The 14,097-nt window shown below is 43.0% G+C and overlaps 1 protein-coding gene across 1 annotated transcript in view; it reads left to right on the forward strand.

Annotated features, from left to right (window-relative positions):
• Positions 1-14,097, forward strand: part of PLA2G4C (phospholipase A2 group IVC) — a gene marked incomplete at its 5' end in the record, with an annotated part of 28,406 nt that overhangs the window by 5,662 nt on the left and 8,647 nt on the right. Inside the window, 8 exons of the mRNA XM_084275389.1 lie at positions 4,460-4,500; positions 5,448-5,564; positions 7,165-7,307; positions 9,619-9,817; positions 10,089-10,206; positions 11,647-11,787; positions 12,556-12,609; positions 13,887-13,961. Coding sequence (XP_084131515.1) covers positions 4,460-4,500; positions 5,448-5,564; positions 7,165-7,307; positions 9,619-9,817; positions 10,089-10,206; positions 11,647-11,787; positions 12,556-12,609; positions 13,887-13,961 — 888 coding nt within the window. The remainder of the gene's footprint in view (positions 1-4,459; positions 4,501-5,447; positions 5,565-7,164; positions 7,308-9,618; positions 9,818-10,088; positions 10,207-11,646; positions 11,788-12,555; positions 12,610-13,886; positions 13,962-14,097) is intronic.

Below are 14,097 nucleotides of genomic sequence, written 5' to 3' on the forward strand. Positions count from 1 at the left end.
TGTGACAGAATGGGTAAATAGTGATACAAGAACTGCTTTCTACTACCAAGCATAGAAAGAAGAAGTGCTTTCTACTACCAACAGTCATCATTTTCTCCTTAGAAGGAAAACTTGTCAACCTTTCTTAGAAGCCTGTTCTAACAGGACAGTACTGTAATAGGTCTTTTCTGGGCCTGGTTCTTTCACCTCCCTTTCCCAGTGAAACTTTATAGATGTTTCTGCAGAATCTTCTCCACAAGATTAAATCTTGGAAGAAGGTGACAGCACTTTGAAAAAAAGGCAGCTTGCATTAATCATCTGGTTAGACAGAGATTATTTTAGAGCTTCCATGCAGGCCACTATTTTCCAAGCAGGCTATATTCCACACCCAGGTGGACTGTGTTAGGTAGCTGAATGAAAAACTGCAGTGCCTGGCAGAGCAGCAGAGTCCCAAGCAGTCTGCACCTGTGATTCTTCTTCTGAGAAAGGCCAGTTTTAGATGTGGTCTTGCCCTTCAACTCACTTGCATGCTTTCTACAGTCAATCTGAGGACATCTGTAAAGATTCAAGACTATCTCCTAGGTCAGCAAGGTCTTTAGCAGTCTCAGCCCAAGAACAGAGCTCTGCAGAATCCCTAAGTATGTGTTTCCAGTTCTGGTTGAAAAAAGAATTCTCCTTCATGTTAACCACGGCATGGAAATGTCAGAAATGCTGGACCTGTATAATTCTGATCACTGAGCCCCTTCTAGGTCAAGATAAGGACAGGGAGAGATCATTCAGCAATTAATGTCACACGCACCCACACACCACACACATCCCCAACCCCAGACATCCACCCCCCCTCCCCTCCAAAACCAGAGTAGGATAATAAGAAATAAAAACAAATCTCAACCCCCCTCCCCTTCCCCTTCCCTTCTCCCCAAGGTCAAATTCATTCATGATTTCTCTCCCCTCCTCTCCTGCAGCGGGAGACAGGGAATGGGGGTTCCAGTCAGTTCATGATGAGTTGATTTCCTTATTAGATGAGGGAGAATCCTCACACTCTTTCCCCACTCCAGCGTGGGGTCCCACCCATAGGAGACAATCCTCCATGAACATTTCCATCATAAGCCCTTTCGCACAGGGCTTCAGCTCTTCACCAACATCCCCAGTGTGGGTCACTTCTAGGGGGTGCAGGCCCTCAGGCCCAGAACACTCCAGTATGAGTCCCCCACAGAGTAACAAGTCCTCCAACAAACCTGGTCCAGCATGGGCCCCTCTCTCCACAAGCTGCAGATTCTGTCAGGAGCTTGTTCCAAGGAGACCTTTCTACTGGGTCACACTGTTCTTCATACATCTCCACCTGCTCTAGTGTGGGGTCCTCAACGGGATACAGGTGGGATCTCTGCTCCCTATCACCTTCTTAAATTAGCCATTTTATTTGGAAAAAAAACCCCAACCAAAACTACCCAAGCCCCAAATGCAAAAACACCCCAACCCCTCAAAAATATACAGAAAAAAAACTTACCCTGTGCCCCTACCCCCCAAAAACCCCACCCAAACCCAAACCCTGATACAGACCACAAAAAAAAAAAAAAACCCAAACCAAAAAACCAAACAAAAAACCCCCAACCACACCACAACCAAAATAAAACCCGTGGTTTCTTTTGGAGCCTCAGATAGACACATATCCAAAATAATTCAAATCCATCCTACCTATATAATGAAGATAAGAGATATAGATATGTATATATTTCCTTTACTGGCAGCAATTAAGCTCTCTCCAAGTGGAAAACCAAGATACAAATAGCAACTAACCTGAACAAGCAGCTAGGCATCAGAGTCACTCAGTTTTTCTTCAGCAAACTGCAGAAGAGAATTGGAAGAGTCAAAGGTAGAAAACTCATGGGTTGAGGGAAAGACAGTTTAATAGGGAAAGCAAAAGCTTCCTGTTCAAGTAAAGTAATGTAAGGACTTCATCTATCAATTCTCACCAGAAGACAGGTGTTGAGGTATTTCCAGGATAGCAGGGCTTCATCACCCATGACTTGTTCAGGAAGACTAATGCCATAACTCTGAACATGCCCCTCTTGCTCCTCCTTCGTTACACCAGGCTTTGTTGCTGAGCAAGATGTCATATGGTACAGAACATCCCTGTGGTCAGTTGGGGTCAGTTGTCCTTGCCTTCTCCACCCACAGCTTCTTGTGGCCCCCCAGCCTGCTCACTGTCAGGGCAGTGTGAGGACCAGAAAAGGCCCTGACTCTGTAGAAGCACTGCTCAGCAGTAACTAAAACACCAGTGTGTTGTCAACACTATTTTCAGCACAAATCCCAAATAGATATGAAGAAAACCCAGTGATAATGGAAAAATACTGGCAGAGAAGGATATCTGCTTCACTGTGAGGCCAGGACATGCTTGGTATGCACAGCTAAGAGCCCAAGATAAGCACAGACCAAAGAAACCACAATAACAAAGTGATCTTCTAGGAAAGCAGAAGTCAGCAACAACTGTTCCAAGAACCGGTGTCCCAATTGTTTATCCATACCCTGTATCTTATGCCCAATTATGTATTTACACCAAGGCTATAAAAGTAAATCACTATCTGCCCAGTGTGAGCTTCTCTATATGAGATCTCCTACACAGACCAGACCCTTGTCTGCCTGGGCTGACTCCAGACTCTGTGATCGGGATCATCTTTGAAGTGAAACTTTTCTGCCATGGATTTGTCTGGTGAGTGACATACCTGAAACAGTATATGTGTGTCTATATATATATATAATGAGTATATACAAACACGTGCATATAGCTAAAAGTTCAGAAGTTAATACTTGCTGTACTAGTGGTAATATTGTAGTAACTTAGAACATATACTTGCTAGAAGTAATTTGTGATGATGTAATTATGGAAACAAAGCTTCTTTATCCTTATGTATTATGGAATACAGAATCCTATGAACCCACTCTCTCAATATTTACACACACATGGGTCAAGTAACCCTCACAGCTTGTAACCATGATATCAACTGATGTCAGAAGAGGGATTTTGTCAATACACAGGTCATGAAGTACAGTTGAAATGCAAGAGAGTAAGGGATGGAAAGAAGTGAGGTGGGACAGGAAATGGATCACTGAAAAATGTCTTGACTGGGAGATGCTATGAGCACAATTTCAGAAGTGGAATGAAATTTCCAAACATAAAGCAAAAAAGGGACCTTTCATTGGACCACTCACAGAAAATTTGTGATAATGGTGAGAAGGACTAAACCTGCAGCCTGAATGTTGGGAAGGTGCTAAAGGAAATTGTTGTGTCTGCTACCCTATCCCTACCTTTGAGAAAAGTAATGGAGGAACTCTGAACTTCAGGGAGTTCAGGGAGTTTTGATGACCTGTCTTCACTGGCTGAAAGTTTTGGAATTAATAGAAGTCTTCATATACCTTTAGTGGTAAAAGATAAATATTCTTTCCCTTTTCTCATGGACGTGGGAGCTTTACTACCTGTCCTTGAAGCTACAGGAAACACCTCAATTGATCCAGACAACTCAAGAAAGAATTTATATAACAAGGTTCATTGGGAAAAAAAAATTAAAAAAGCTCCCAGTAGCTTTAATAAAACTGACCCTGCCAAATGGAAACACACCCAGACTGACAGTGACAATAGGGACTTTAAATATATTAGGTGTGGACATATAAAAGTTCCAGAGCTTTAGTACTGCATTACACATTCATTGTGAGCTAAGCACTTGGATTCAAAACTCCACAGTCTCTAAAGACAAAATTCCAACTGAGGGGGTCTACTGCCTATTACAATCTGCACCTAAATTACCCTGAAGTGCCTTGATCCACGTATGACAATATTGTATTAGCTCTAAATACATACTAGGTGTAACTACTCTTACCCAGGATTTAGAATGATGGGGTATTATTCAGAAAACTCATTGCCCATACAATTCCATCATGTGGCATGTTCATAAACCTAACAGCACCCTGCATTTCATGGCGTAATGAATAAAAATAGTAGACCCCTAGATGCTGCTTTTTCATCTATCATGTCTCTTGGTTTTTAATATGCATTCTTGGATGGCTGCTGTGAATGTAAAGGATTTTCATGGTCCCCTTAAAACCTGAGGGTCAAGAAAGAAATTCAGTACACTTTTACCCAATTGCCTCAAAGATTCAGTCACAGCCCTGCATTGTCAAATCAGGATTTAGCTCAGGGACTAGCACAATTATTTCATATACATATGCTACCATTCCATGGAAATTATGGTATATTTGGCAATATTGACAATGTGGAGTGGTCACAGCCATCAGGCTGTGAATCTTAATTTAGGTAATAAGTACTTTAATTCTAGATGATAATTATTCAGCCCTCCTTTTAAACACTTGCTTTGTTGGTTTAGGTTTGTTTAGCCTTGGAAGAGGGTAGAAGGGGAAATAAATTAATGTCCAACTAGAAAGTTACTCTCAACTAAGACATTGCTGTGCGTTCCCTTTTCATCAGGTCTCCAGAAAGCAAAGACAGACACCACAACGGCTACCAAGGTATGCTCTTTCTACCCTGAGTCTCCCTTCTGTTTCCTAATTCCTCTTCTGTCTACTTCTTTTTCCACATTGTTTTATAAAATGGATGTTCTGTGGACTTCATGCTAAGATTATACTGCAAAGTATTTTTAAGGACTAACTTCAATTTTTGAGCCTTCCTCTCTAGATAGCTAAATAGGATCCTGCAGGATGTGAACCCAGACAAGGGTAGCATTCATCTCATCTGACTTTAAATATCTACATTAGAGATTTCTACATATGAGCAAGTCATGGATGCAATTCACAGTGGAGTTGCACGTCTGAGGTGTCTGTAATAGGCTTTTGGAGTGAAACTCCAGAAGCGCTTCTTGCTCTCCGCTGATGTTTGAAGATGTTCAGCAGACTGTGGATCTCAGGCTGAAGTTTCAGAAAGATAATGAATTGAATTGAATGCTGCCACAGAAGCATTGTTGTTTGTATAGTACAAACAGAGGAAAGTTGCATTTCTTCAGGCTACTGTGAACATGAGTTCAAGGTAGACATTTGGTTTTAACTGAAGTTTACACCCCTGGCTCAAGGAAATCAACTAGCAAATTTCACAGGATTTGATAAACCACTTTGAGAAGGAAAAATTCTTCAGATTTAGGGTTACTATTGGGAAAAAAAGCTAACTAGAATAACAATGTTTCCTCTGAGAAAACAGACAATTTTCTTCAGTCAGGAGATCAAGCACCTTTTATCTGGAGGAACTGAAATTTTTGTGTTCCTTCCTCTTCACTTTCTTAATGAGGTTCATAAACACTGCCTTTTTCATTCTGTAGTTTAAGTGGATCTGTCTTACAATGCTGTGGGATATTGACTCAGAGTGAACGTTGGTCAGTCTGCAGAAAGCTGTATGGGTCCCATTTATTGACTTTCTTGCAGAAAGAAATATTCTTACCCTGAATGTGTCTTTCTTTGTATTTCAGGATGACAAGAAAGTCCGTCTGTCTCATGCTCTCTCAGAAGGTGAGATAGAAGCAACTCAGAAGAGAAGAAAAAAAGTACTGTCATGTCTGCAAAGCCTTCAGGTTCCTTGTGGAGAGGTGAGTACCGACAGTCCTATTGGTGAAAGCAGGGTAACAGTTCAGTGATGTGCATAGCACACAGAGTGCCATCTGAAGTCCCTAGGAAGTGATGTGTGTCTTCACACGTTTTCCAGTGCAGGCTTTCTGTCCACTTCTGGGAAAATGGTTCCAGCTGAGAATTGCCAAGGTGAAACAAAAGGAACAGGACACCGAATTTTCAGTGGCATTCCCAGCTGTAATTGCTGCATCTATCAGCTCGTTAATTATTAACTGGCTTGCCCTTACATCTGTTTTTATTCATGCATATATTTATAAATTTCTATGTATACATGCATATTAATTTATACACACACCATTCAGAACACAGTTAACCACCTGTTGTATCCCAATAAGAGTGTGTACACACACACATCTCTCATCTCTCTGCATTCTTGTGCACACATTGACCTTCACATTTGAACCCTTTTATCCTCAGAGGTGAAGTATCATGTAAAACCATTATGCTTTTCCATATGCTGAGATCACAGACGTGCACTATCACTCTGCACACATTTCCTTTGACTCCATGCTCATTATACCCTTGCAGCATGAATGTTGGGCTGACACCAGCCAGAAGCCAACACCTGCAGAGCTGCTCACTCACTTGCCTCTGCCATGAGACAGGGAGAAAATACAAGGAGGGTGAGAAGACTGAATCAAAATGAAGCCAGTTGAATTAGTAAAGGAAGAGCTGCAAAGGTGTGTGCACAGGCAAGGGGAATTATCCACTGCTTCCCATCACCAGGGAGATATCAGCCACTGCCTGCAAAGCAGGGACTCAGCACACATAACTGTTAGTTGGGAAGACAAATGCCCTAAGTGCAAACATCCCCACTTCTTCCTTTCCTTAAACTCTTACTGCTGAGCATGATGTTCTGTGGTATGGACTGTCACTTCAGTCAGCTTGGGTCAGCTGTCCCATCCCGATGGCTCCTTCTTTCAGCCTACTCCCCGACTCTAGCCTACTGGCTCAGGGTGGAATGGCGAACAGGAAGAGCAAGAGCCCTTGGAAAGCAGCTCTTGAAAGAAGCTCTGTTGTGGAAGACAGCTCAGCAACAGTCAAAGCATTGGTGTGTTATCAATACCTTTTTAGCCACAAATCCAAACCACAGCAACACTTGGGCTGCTGTGAAGAAACTTAACCCTCTACCAGCCAGATCCAGTGCAACATGTCTCTTGAGAAATTTCTGTGGTTGGTTGTAAAGGGTTTACCTTCCTCTTTTGGGAGAAAAAAATAAGTTCTTGGTGACAAAAAGAGAATGGAGATGATGACATCTAGAGAAATAACAAGTACTGCTCCAGGTTTATTTACATTTTAAGGCTACTTATATTTTGAAGCTACAGCACAAGAACACAATCACAACACATTTCAGTACCAGAAGACATGTGATAGTGCAATAAAAAGGCAAATCCATTCTGTGACTGTTGTAAAGGAGAAAGTGAAACAGGGGGAAAGAGACAAACTATGGGACATGTCCTAAAGCAAGAAAGCAGGTCAGGTGAGAAGTGCAATAACCTTTATCCCATCGGTTAAGCCTTTGCTCTAAAAGTAACATGTTTTCTGTCTTCTACTCCCCAGAACAAAGTCCCTAATATTGTTGTTCTGGGATCAGGTGGAGGCCTGCGTGCCATGTTAGCCATGCTAGGAACCTTGGTGGAGCTGAAGAAACAGAATTTATTGGACGCTGTCACATATCTGTGTGGGGTGTCAGGATCCACTTGGTAAGTGCCTGTTGTCTGGCCTGGTCATGACTGTTTTTCCTGCTCCATAGATTCAACAGCACTTTGACACTTTCATCACTGTTCAGCACACTTCTGTTGGGCTCTCAACAGATGAAATGAGTGGTAGGTGAGATACTTGCCTGTGCAATGGTGGGAGGCACAGGGAATGTTCATAACCTTAACTACAGTTCATCAAAACTGACTTTTCCTCCCCAGAGAAGGAATCCCCTCTCAATGATAATTCAAATAAAGATGTCACTTGGCCATTTGCTGTCACCTTCTGGAGAAGACAATTCCCCCTATTCACAGGCCATGAGGAGGAGAAAAGGGATAAGCAGCCAGGAAAGCACTGACTACTTCTAGGCAATATACTACTCACAAGCAGAGGGATTTGTTTAAATGGAGGCTGTGGTGTGTTTAAGACAGGCCCATGGCACCCAGCTACAGCTCTCAAGTTTGTGTGAATGAGTCAGGTGCCTAAATGCAAATGCTTAATGACAGCTAAGGTACTTACTTGGCCACACCCTGCAAGTTTGGAAGAGCACCAGGTCTTCTGCATACACTGCTTGAAATCTACCAAATCTGTGGGGATTTCACTTATCCTTGTGGCAGCTAAAAGGCATATTAGATACATGCTTATGGTCTGAATGTTTATAGTTCGTTTACTTTTTTAGGCTTACCTCATGTGCAGTGACATGAGTGCATTGCACATGAGGGTCTTAAGGCCCACATGCAGCACGTTAGAGACCTGCCAGGATTGCTCCTTACACTGAAGTGACTGTGAGAGGAGTCCAGCTTATGTGTTGCACAGAGACATTCTCTAGGAGAATGCTGTGGGAATGAGTGTCAAAAGCTTTGCCAAAATCCAGATAAACAACATTCACAGCTTTTCCCTCATCCACTAAGAGGGTCATCTTGTCATAGAAGGAGACCAGGTTAGTCAAGCAGGACTGCCTGCCTTTCATGAACCCACGCTGACTGTGCCTGATTGCCTGGTTGTCCTGCATGTGTTACATGATGGTACTCAAGATAATTTGTTCCATCACCCTCCCCAGCACTGAAGTCAGGCTGACAGCCCTGTAGTTCCCCAGGTCCTCCTTCTGGCCCTTCATGTAGATGAGTGTCACATGTGCCAGCTTCCAGTCAAGTGGAACCAACCTGGTCAACCAGGAGTGCTGGTAAATAAGGGAAAGTAGCTTGGCAAGCACTTTCACCATCTCCCTCAGTACCCTCAGGTGGATCATCTGCTAATCTCCAGTCACCTGGGTCCTCCCCAGTCAGCCAAGACTGCTGTACCCATGGGTGGACCTCATCTAGCCCCATAGACTTGCACACTGAAGCAGGTCCCTCACTATTTCCCTTTGGATTATGGAGTCTGCATTGTGATCTCCATCCCTGTCTTCTAGCTCAGGGAGCTGGGTACTAAGAGAACAACTGGTCTTCCATTGTACCAAAGGGGATAGGTTTATGTCTCTTGCAGTGTCAGTTCAGATGTCCTGGGAGGAAATCCTGGTGGGTTTTGGTGTTGTTTCAAATGGACACATTTCTTCCTCAGATCTTTGGTTCCTGTCTGTCACATAAGGGTGGAAGTCGTGGACATTTTAGGGCATCTCAAGTGTCACTGTCTATGATGGGGTACTGCATATAGTGTCTGTAGTAATGCAGAACATCTCCTTCCTTGCACAGACCTAAGACACGTGCTGCTCTAGATGAAAAAGGTAATGCTGTACATCTCTAATTCATACCTGAATTAGGCTGTGGAGTGGATCTTGGAACAGAGTGACCCCTTACATCTCTGCAGGCAGCCAGCATGAGCTGAGAGCCCTAAGTTTAGTAGGAGATGATGTCACTCTGAGGGTGTCCAGCTTTGTTAGTCTGAGTAACATACAAAGAAATGTCATGAGTCTCCAGTGGAAAATCATGATGTGCTTCTATGTGTTAAGGTTTGTTTCAAGTCCTTTTATGGGTTATCTGTGTCTAGGCAGATTCCACATCTTTCCCACAAACAATCTGTTCAAAATCTATATTCTTGCACAATTTAACCTTAAGATATGGCACATAGCCAGCTGAAACTCAGCTTCAGGTTGATCCAACTAATTAAATGATATTATCAGTGTGCAGCTGAGCAGTGATACCTCTCAGTGATGAAAAGTGCCTTTCCTAATTAGAAACCTGGGAATTCTTTCTCTTCCCATACGGTTTAAAGACACTCCTGTATCTGCATGCAGATTCCAACAACAACAACAACAACCAAAAAAAACCCAATTGACTTTTCCCTGTGCTAGAGAGACTTTTCTTTTCTCCTTTAAAGGTGCATGTCCCTTCTGTATAGAGATGGGAAATGGTCAGAAAATTTGTTGTCTTTGAAAGACAACCTGTGTGAAGAACTCAATAATTTATCCTGGAGTATTAAAAAAGCAGAAAAATCCTTAGAAGAGTCATCAGAAGATGAACTTTATTCACTCACCGACTTCTGGGCCTCCTTTCTTGTATACCAAGTACTGAAGCAGGTAAGAAGTTAACTTCAAACACCTTGGGAATGGTTTGAAGATCTCAGAGTAATTGCAACAAAATTTGACATCTGTGGGTTTTTCTTCTGAGGAGCTCTGTAAATTGAAGCAATATTTTAGAGCGTGACATCTTATCTTTAGATACGGAAATGTGTAGGTGGTTCGTGCAATGCCTTAGTTAATCCATTCTCCTCAAATGGGGTGGCCTCAGTCCTACAGTAGTGGGGAGGGTCATTTTATGTTCCTTCAAAAGTCCATACTTCTCTTCCAGTTTGATGAGAAAGAGCTGGCTGAGCACAAGGAGGCCTCAGAGACTGGAACAAACCCTTACCCGATTTATGCAGCAGTGGACAAGGATACACTGAACAAAGACAATGGATTGTTTCCAGGTAAAATATGGGGTCCTAGTCTGACTGTATCTTAAATCACATGTGCAGGGCTCCTTAAACTTAATGGCAGGCATCAACTGTGCTGATGTCCAATTTCAGTTTGTCAGCCTATGTCTATGTTTATAGATAATGGAGAAAAACATCCCCTCCTGCCAGAGGCTGAATAACAATCTGCAAAAGTGGCTTTTGGGAAGGGTAAGGTGAGGCAACCCTAGAACAGGGAGAAACAAATCAAATAAAACAACATCAATAAAACAGTTCTTCAAAATGTAAAGGCCCATGTATAGGCATTCAGTGCCATCACAGATCTCCTTGGCCTCCATCTCAGTGTTCAGCAGGGTGCAGACCTCTTGCAAATGGTCTGTCATATGTGCCAGCCCTATGTGGAGCTCCAAAATATTCCAGTGCTTTTAAAACCAAAGATATCAACTATATCCTGTTTTAAGTAGTTAGGGAGAAGGCCTCCATGTGGGGAGGGTTACTTTTAAACAACTGTTTTTACCCTGTCCAATTAAACTAACTTTTCCCTCCCTGCAATTTTAAACTCTCTCTTCTACCCCTGTTTGCAGAGAGGAAAGATCACCTCCTTCTGCTTATCAACAGTAGGCTTTGATTTCAGGTGATAGGACTTGATTCACAAAGCACAAGCTGGTGGGGAGTTGTGGTAACTCTGGGAGATCTGAGTGAGAATGGGGGACTGAAAAGGAAATGGGATCAAGGAAGGGATTATGAAATGAAGAGTAGGTGGCTTTATGGTTTAGGCAGCTGTGTGCAGGATAATAGTCACAATCAACAAAAAGTTTCACTGTTGCTATCAGATTTTATTTTCCATACCTGTTAGAATAGTTGATGTCTCTCTGGAGCAAATGGACTCAATTCAGCTGTCCACAAAGAGGCCTGTGGTTCCATTTGAGATGGAATACTACTATACTTTGCCTACCTCTCCTGGCTTTCTAAAGGAGTATGAATGTTACTTCAGTTCTGTGTCATCACTCTTGGTGCTGTGCAGATAACTCGGTTCACCACAGATCCATAGTACCATAGGTTCCCAGTTACATATGTGTGGGTACTTGAATCATGCCCAGTCTCTTCTCTTCATTGACTTTAAAGAATGGTAGGGCAGGCAGGCTCTGTCACCTGTGCATAAGCATTGAGAGGCCCTTGAGATGCCTAATGCTTCTGAGAGATCAGCACAGAGAGTCACAATATGACACATAATCAGTGGGAAACCAAGACCTTTCTGGAGGCCAGGATAGGAAGGATATCAAAGAGTACAGGGTAGCACACTTGCAACTTACTTTGTTCCCCATATGCAAATTCATCTTTGTCAGCTAACATCAGGTGATTTTAGAGAGGAAAACAACCTAAAGGTTACTTTGGGACAGTGAGTTCAGCTGTGCTTCTGAGTACTGAGTGGCAAAGCTGTTTGATTTTTCTCAGGGACTTGGTTTGAGTTCACTCCACATGAGGCTGGATATTCTGCCTTCGGTGCTTTTGTGAGCACCAACCACTTCGGAAGTCAATTTGAGGGGGGTATGCTGAAGAAAAAGGGGAAGAAGAAAACCATTTGTTACATGCAAGGTGAGTCTTCCTAATGCTGCTTTGTAGAAAAATAATACATGTTTAAATGCTCAAACTGGAACATCTGAATGCTTCTTTACACTCCACTGTCTACACTGACCAATTTTCTGTGGTGCCTGTGGGAAGTTAGAGACATACACTTTGGATTACTGAAGTTAACAAAATAATTCCAACCTAGGTGTCTAAATGTTCTATAATCCCAGCATGTTGCTTTCTCAGGGAGAGATGCTTCCCAAACCAGAGGCATCTCTCAGGCCTGGTAGCTCCTATTTTGCTTATTTGTTTCATTCTGTTTCAGTCCATGTTCAAAGTTCTTTTGTTCCCTACCAAAATGGCATGCTTGTCTGTGACATGACTAAATGTATGTGGAATCCTTAAGCAAGTCTTACATTTAATATCTTCATGCCCCAGGCTCTTCAAAAGACCCCTTGAGACACATCATGCTATAGGGGGGAAAGAAATAGAAAAAGAGAAAAGAAGCAAAGCACTCTGGTTTGTAGTGTTTAATTCCCTCAAGAGGAAAACCAAAAAAGACAATGCACCCATGATGGGCAGTTAATGCCACCAGGTTCATGTGTGAGGCTGGTCCAAGGAAGTTGTAGGCCACAAGTTCTGCAGTGAGAGAGTACCTGATGATTTCCATGAGATTCTGGTCCAAGCTAAACTTGGATTCAATTCTTAATGAAAAAATTATAAAACAAGCTGTTTAAGCACATTTTCTTCTTTTTTTTTTTTGGTGTGTGTTTGTTGTGTTTTGTTTTGTTTCAGGCTTATGGGGGAGTGCTATTGGAAGCATGGAAGAAAATCTGAAGTTTATACAAGGTACTATATAATTCTGTTTGCTAGTATGCTCAAATCAGTTGTTGCACCTGCTGAAACTGAGCACATCACATTCCCCTTGAGCAATGCCTGCAGTGCTCTAGCTCCAAACAGAAATACAGCTATGACTAACACAAGCTCCACTGGCACTCCACTTACCATCATCAGAGATGGCAAGACAGAGTTTGTCCAGATCTTAACCAAGACTCTGCAGCATGAAGAGCCAAAATTGGAATCATAGAATGGTTTGGAAGGGACCTCAAATCCCACCTAGTTCCAACCTTTCTGCCACAGGCAAAGACACGTTCCACACCAGGTTGTCCAAAGCCCCATGGAAAAGGCTGAGGTACTGAGCACCACCTTTGCCTCATGCTGTAATGTTCAGACTGGCCTTTGGAAACCCCTGGTCCTGGAGACCCATGGGAACCCCTGGAGCAAGGCAGTCCCTCAATGCTTAGCAACATGAAAACAAATTGCATCAGGTTAAGGAACACGCAAACAAATTGGACATCTGCAACGCATGGGACCTGGTGGGATACACCCACAATTGCTGGTGGAGCTGGCTGATGTCATTGCAAGGCCACTGTCAATCATCTTTGAAAGGTCATGGCTAGAGAGGCAGGTTTCTGATGACTGGAAGAATGACACCTTTCCCATCTTCAGAAAGAGCAGAAAGGAATATCCAGGAAGCCCCAGGTCTGCCAGCAAGACTTCCATCACAAATTCACATATTCATAGAGGTTGGAAGGGACCTCTGGAGGTCATCTAGTCCAACCCCACCCCCCCCCCCCCACCCCCCCCCCCCCCCCGGCCAGAGCAGGATTACCAAGAGCACGTTGCACAGGATTGCACCCATACTGGTCTTGCCCCTGGGAAGGAGACTGAACAAGTCTCCTAGAAGATCTTTCCAAAGGGAGTAATGATAAGAAGCTGATGAGGAGTAGTTAGCACAGAGTGATTGAAAGCATGCTTAGACAACAGGAAAGCTTTCTATGAGGAGATACCATGGCAGCATGAGCAAATAATAGAGGTGACTGAGATGCCATCAGGGGTCTGAGAAAGCAAACACAGAGCTACGAGCGATGAACAGAACTAGAAAGAAAATAGTACTCTTTGTGAGTGCCAGCCACAATGCAGGTGAGATCCTCCAAGGAATCTAAAATAGCACTGCACATCTATGTTTAGGTGTATGGCTAGCATTTCTGGTATCTCTCATTGGCAGACAATGACTACTTTGTTGGAAGGGGTATTACTTTAATTATCCCTTTCTTTCTTCCAAGACCATCTTCCCAGAATCTTTCCACACGCTGAAGAACCTGTTTACCTACTGAGAGATGCATCTTCAGTTGGACCTAGTGAGTTATTGCACTTCCCCCCCCCCCCCAGTTTTTTAATTTTTAAATTGAACATTCTTTTCTGCTTGCCCAGTGTTTTCCTTAGGAGACTAATAGGAATGTCAGCCAAGTACAAGGAAATCCAGACCTCCTTAAC

This window comes from Gallinula chloropus (assembly GCF_964237585.1).
Source record: "Gallinula chloropus genome assembly, chromosome: 26".
Lineage (NCBI taxonomy): Eukaryota > Metazoa > Chordata > Aves > Gruiformes > Rallidae > Gallinula > Gallinula chloropus.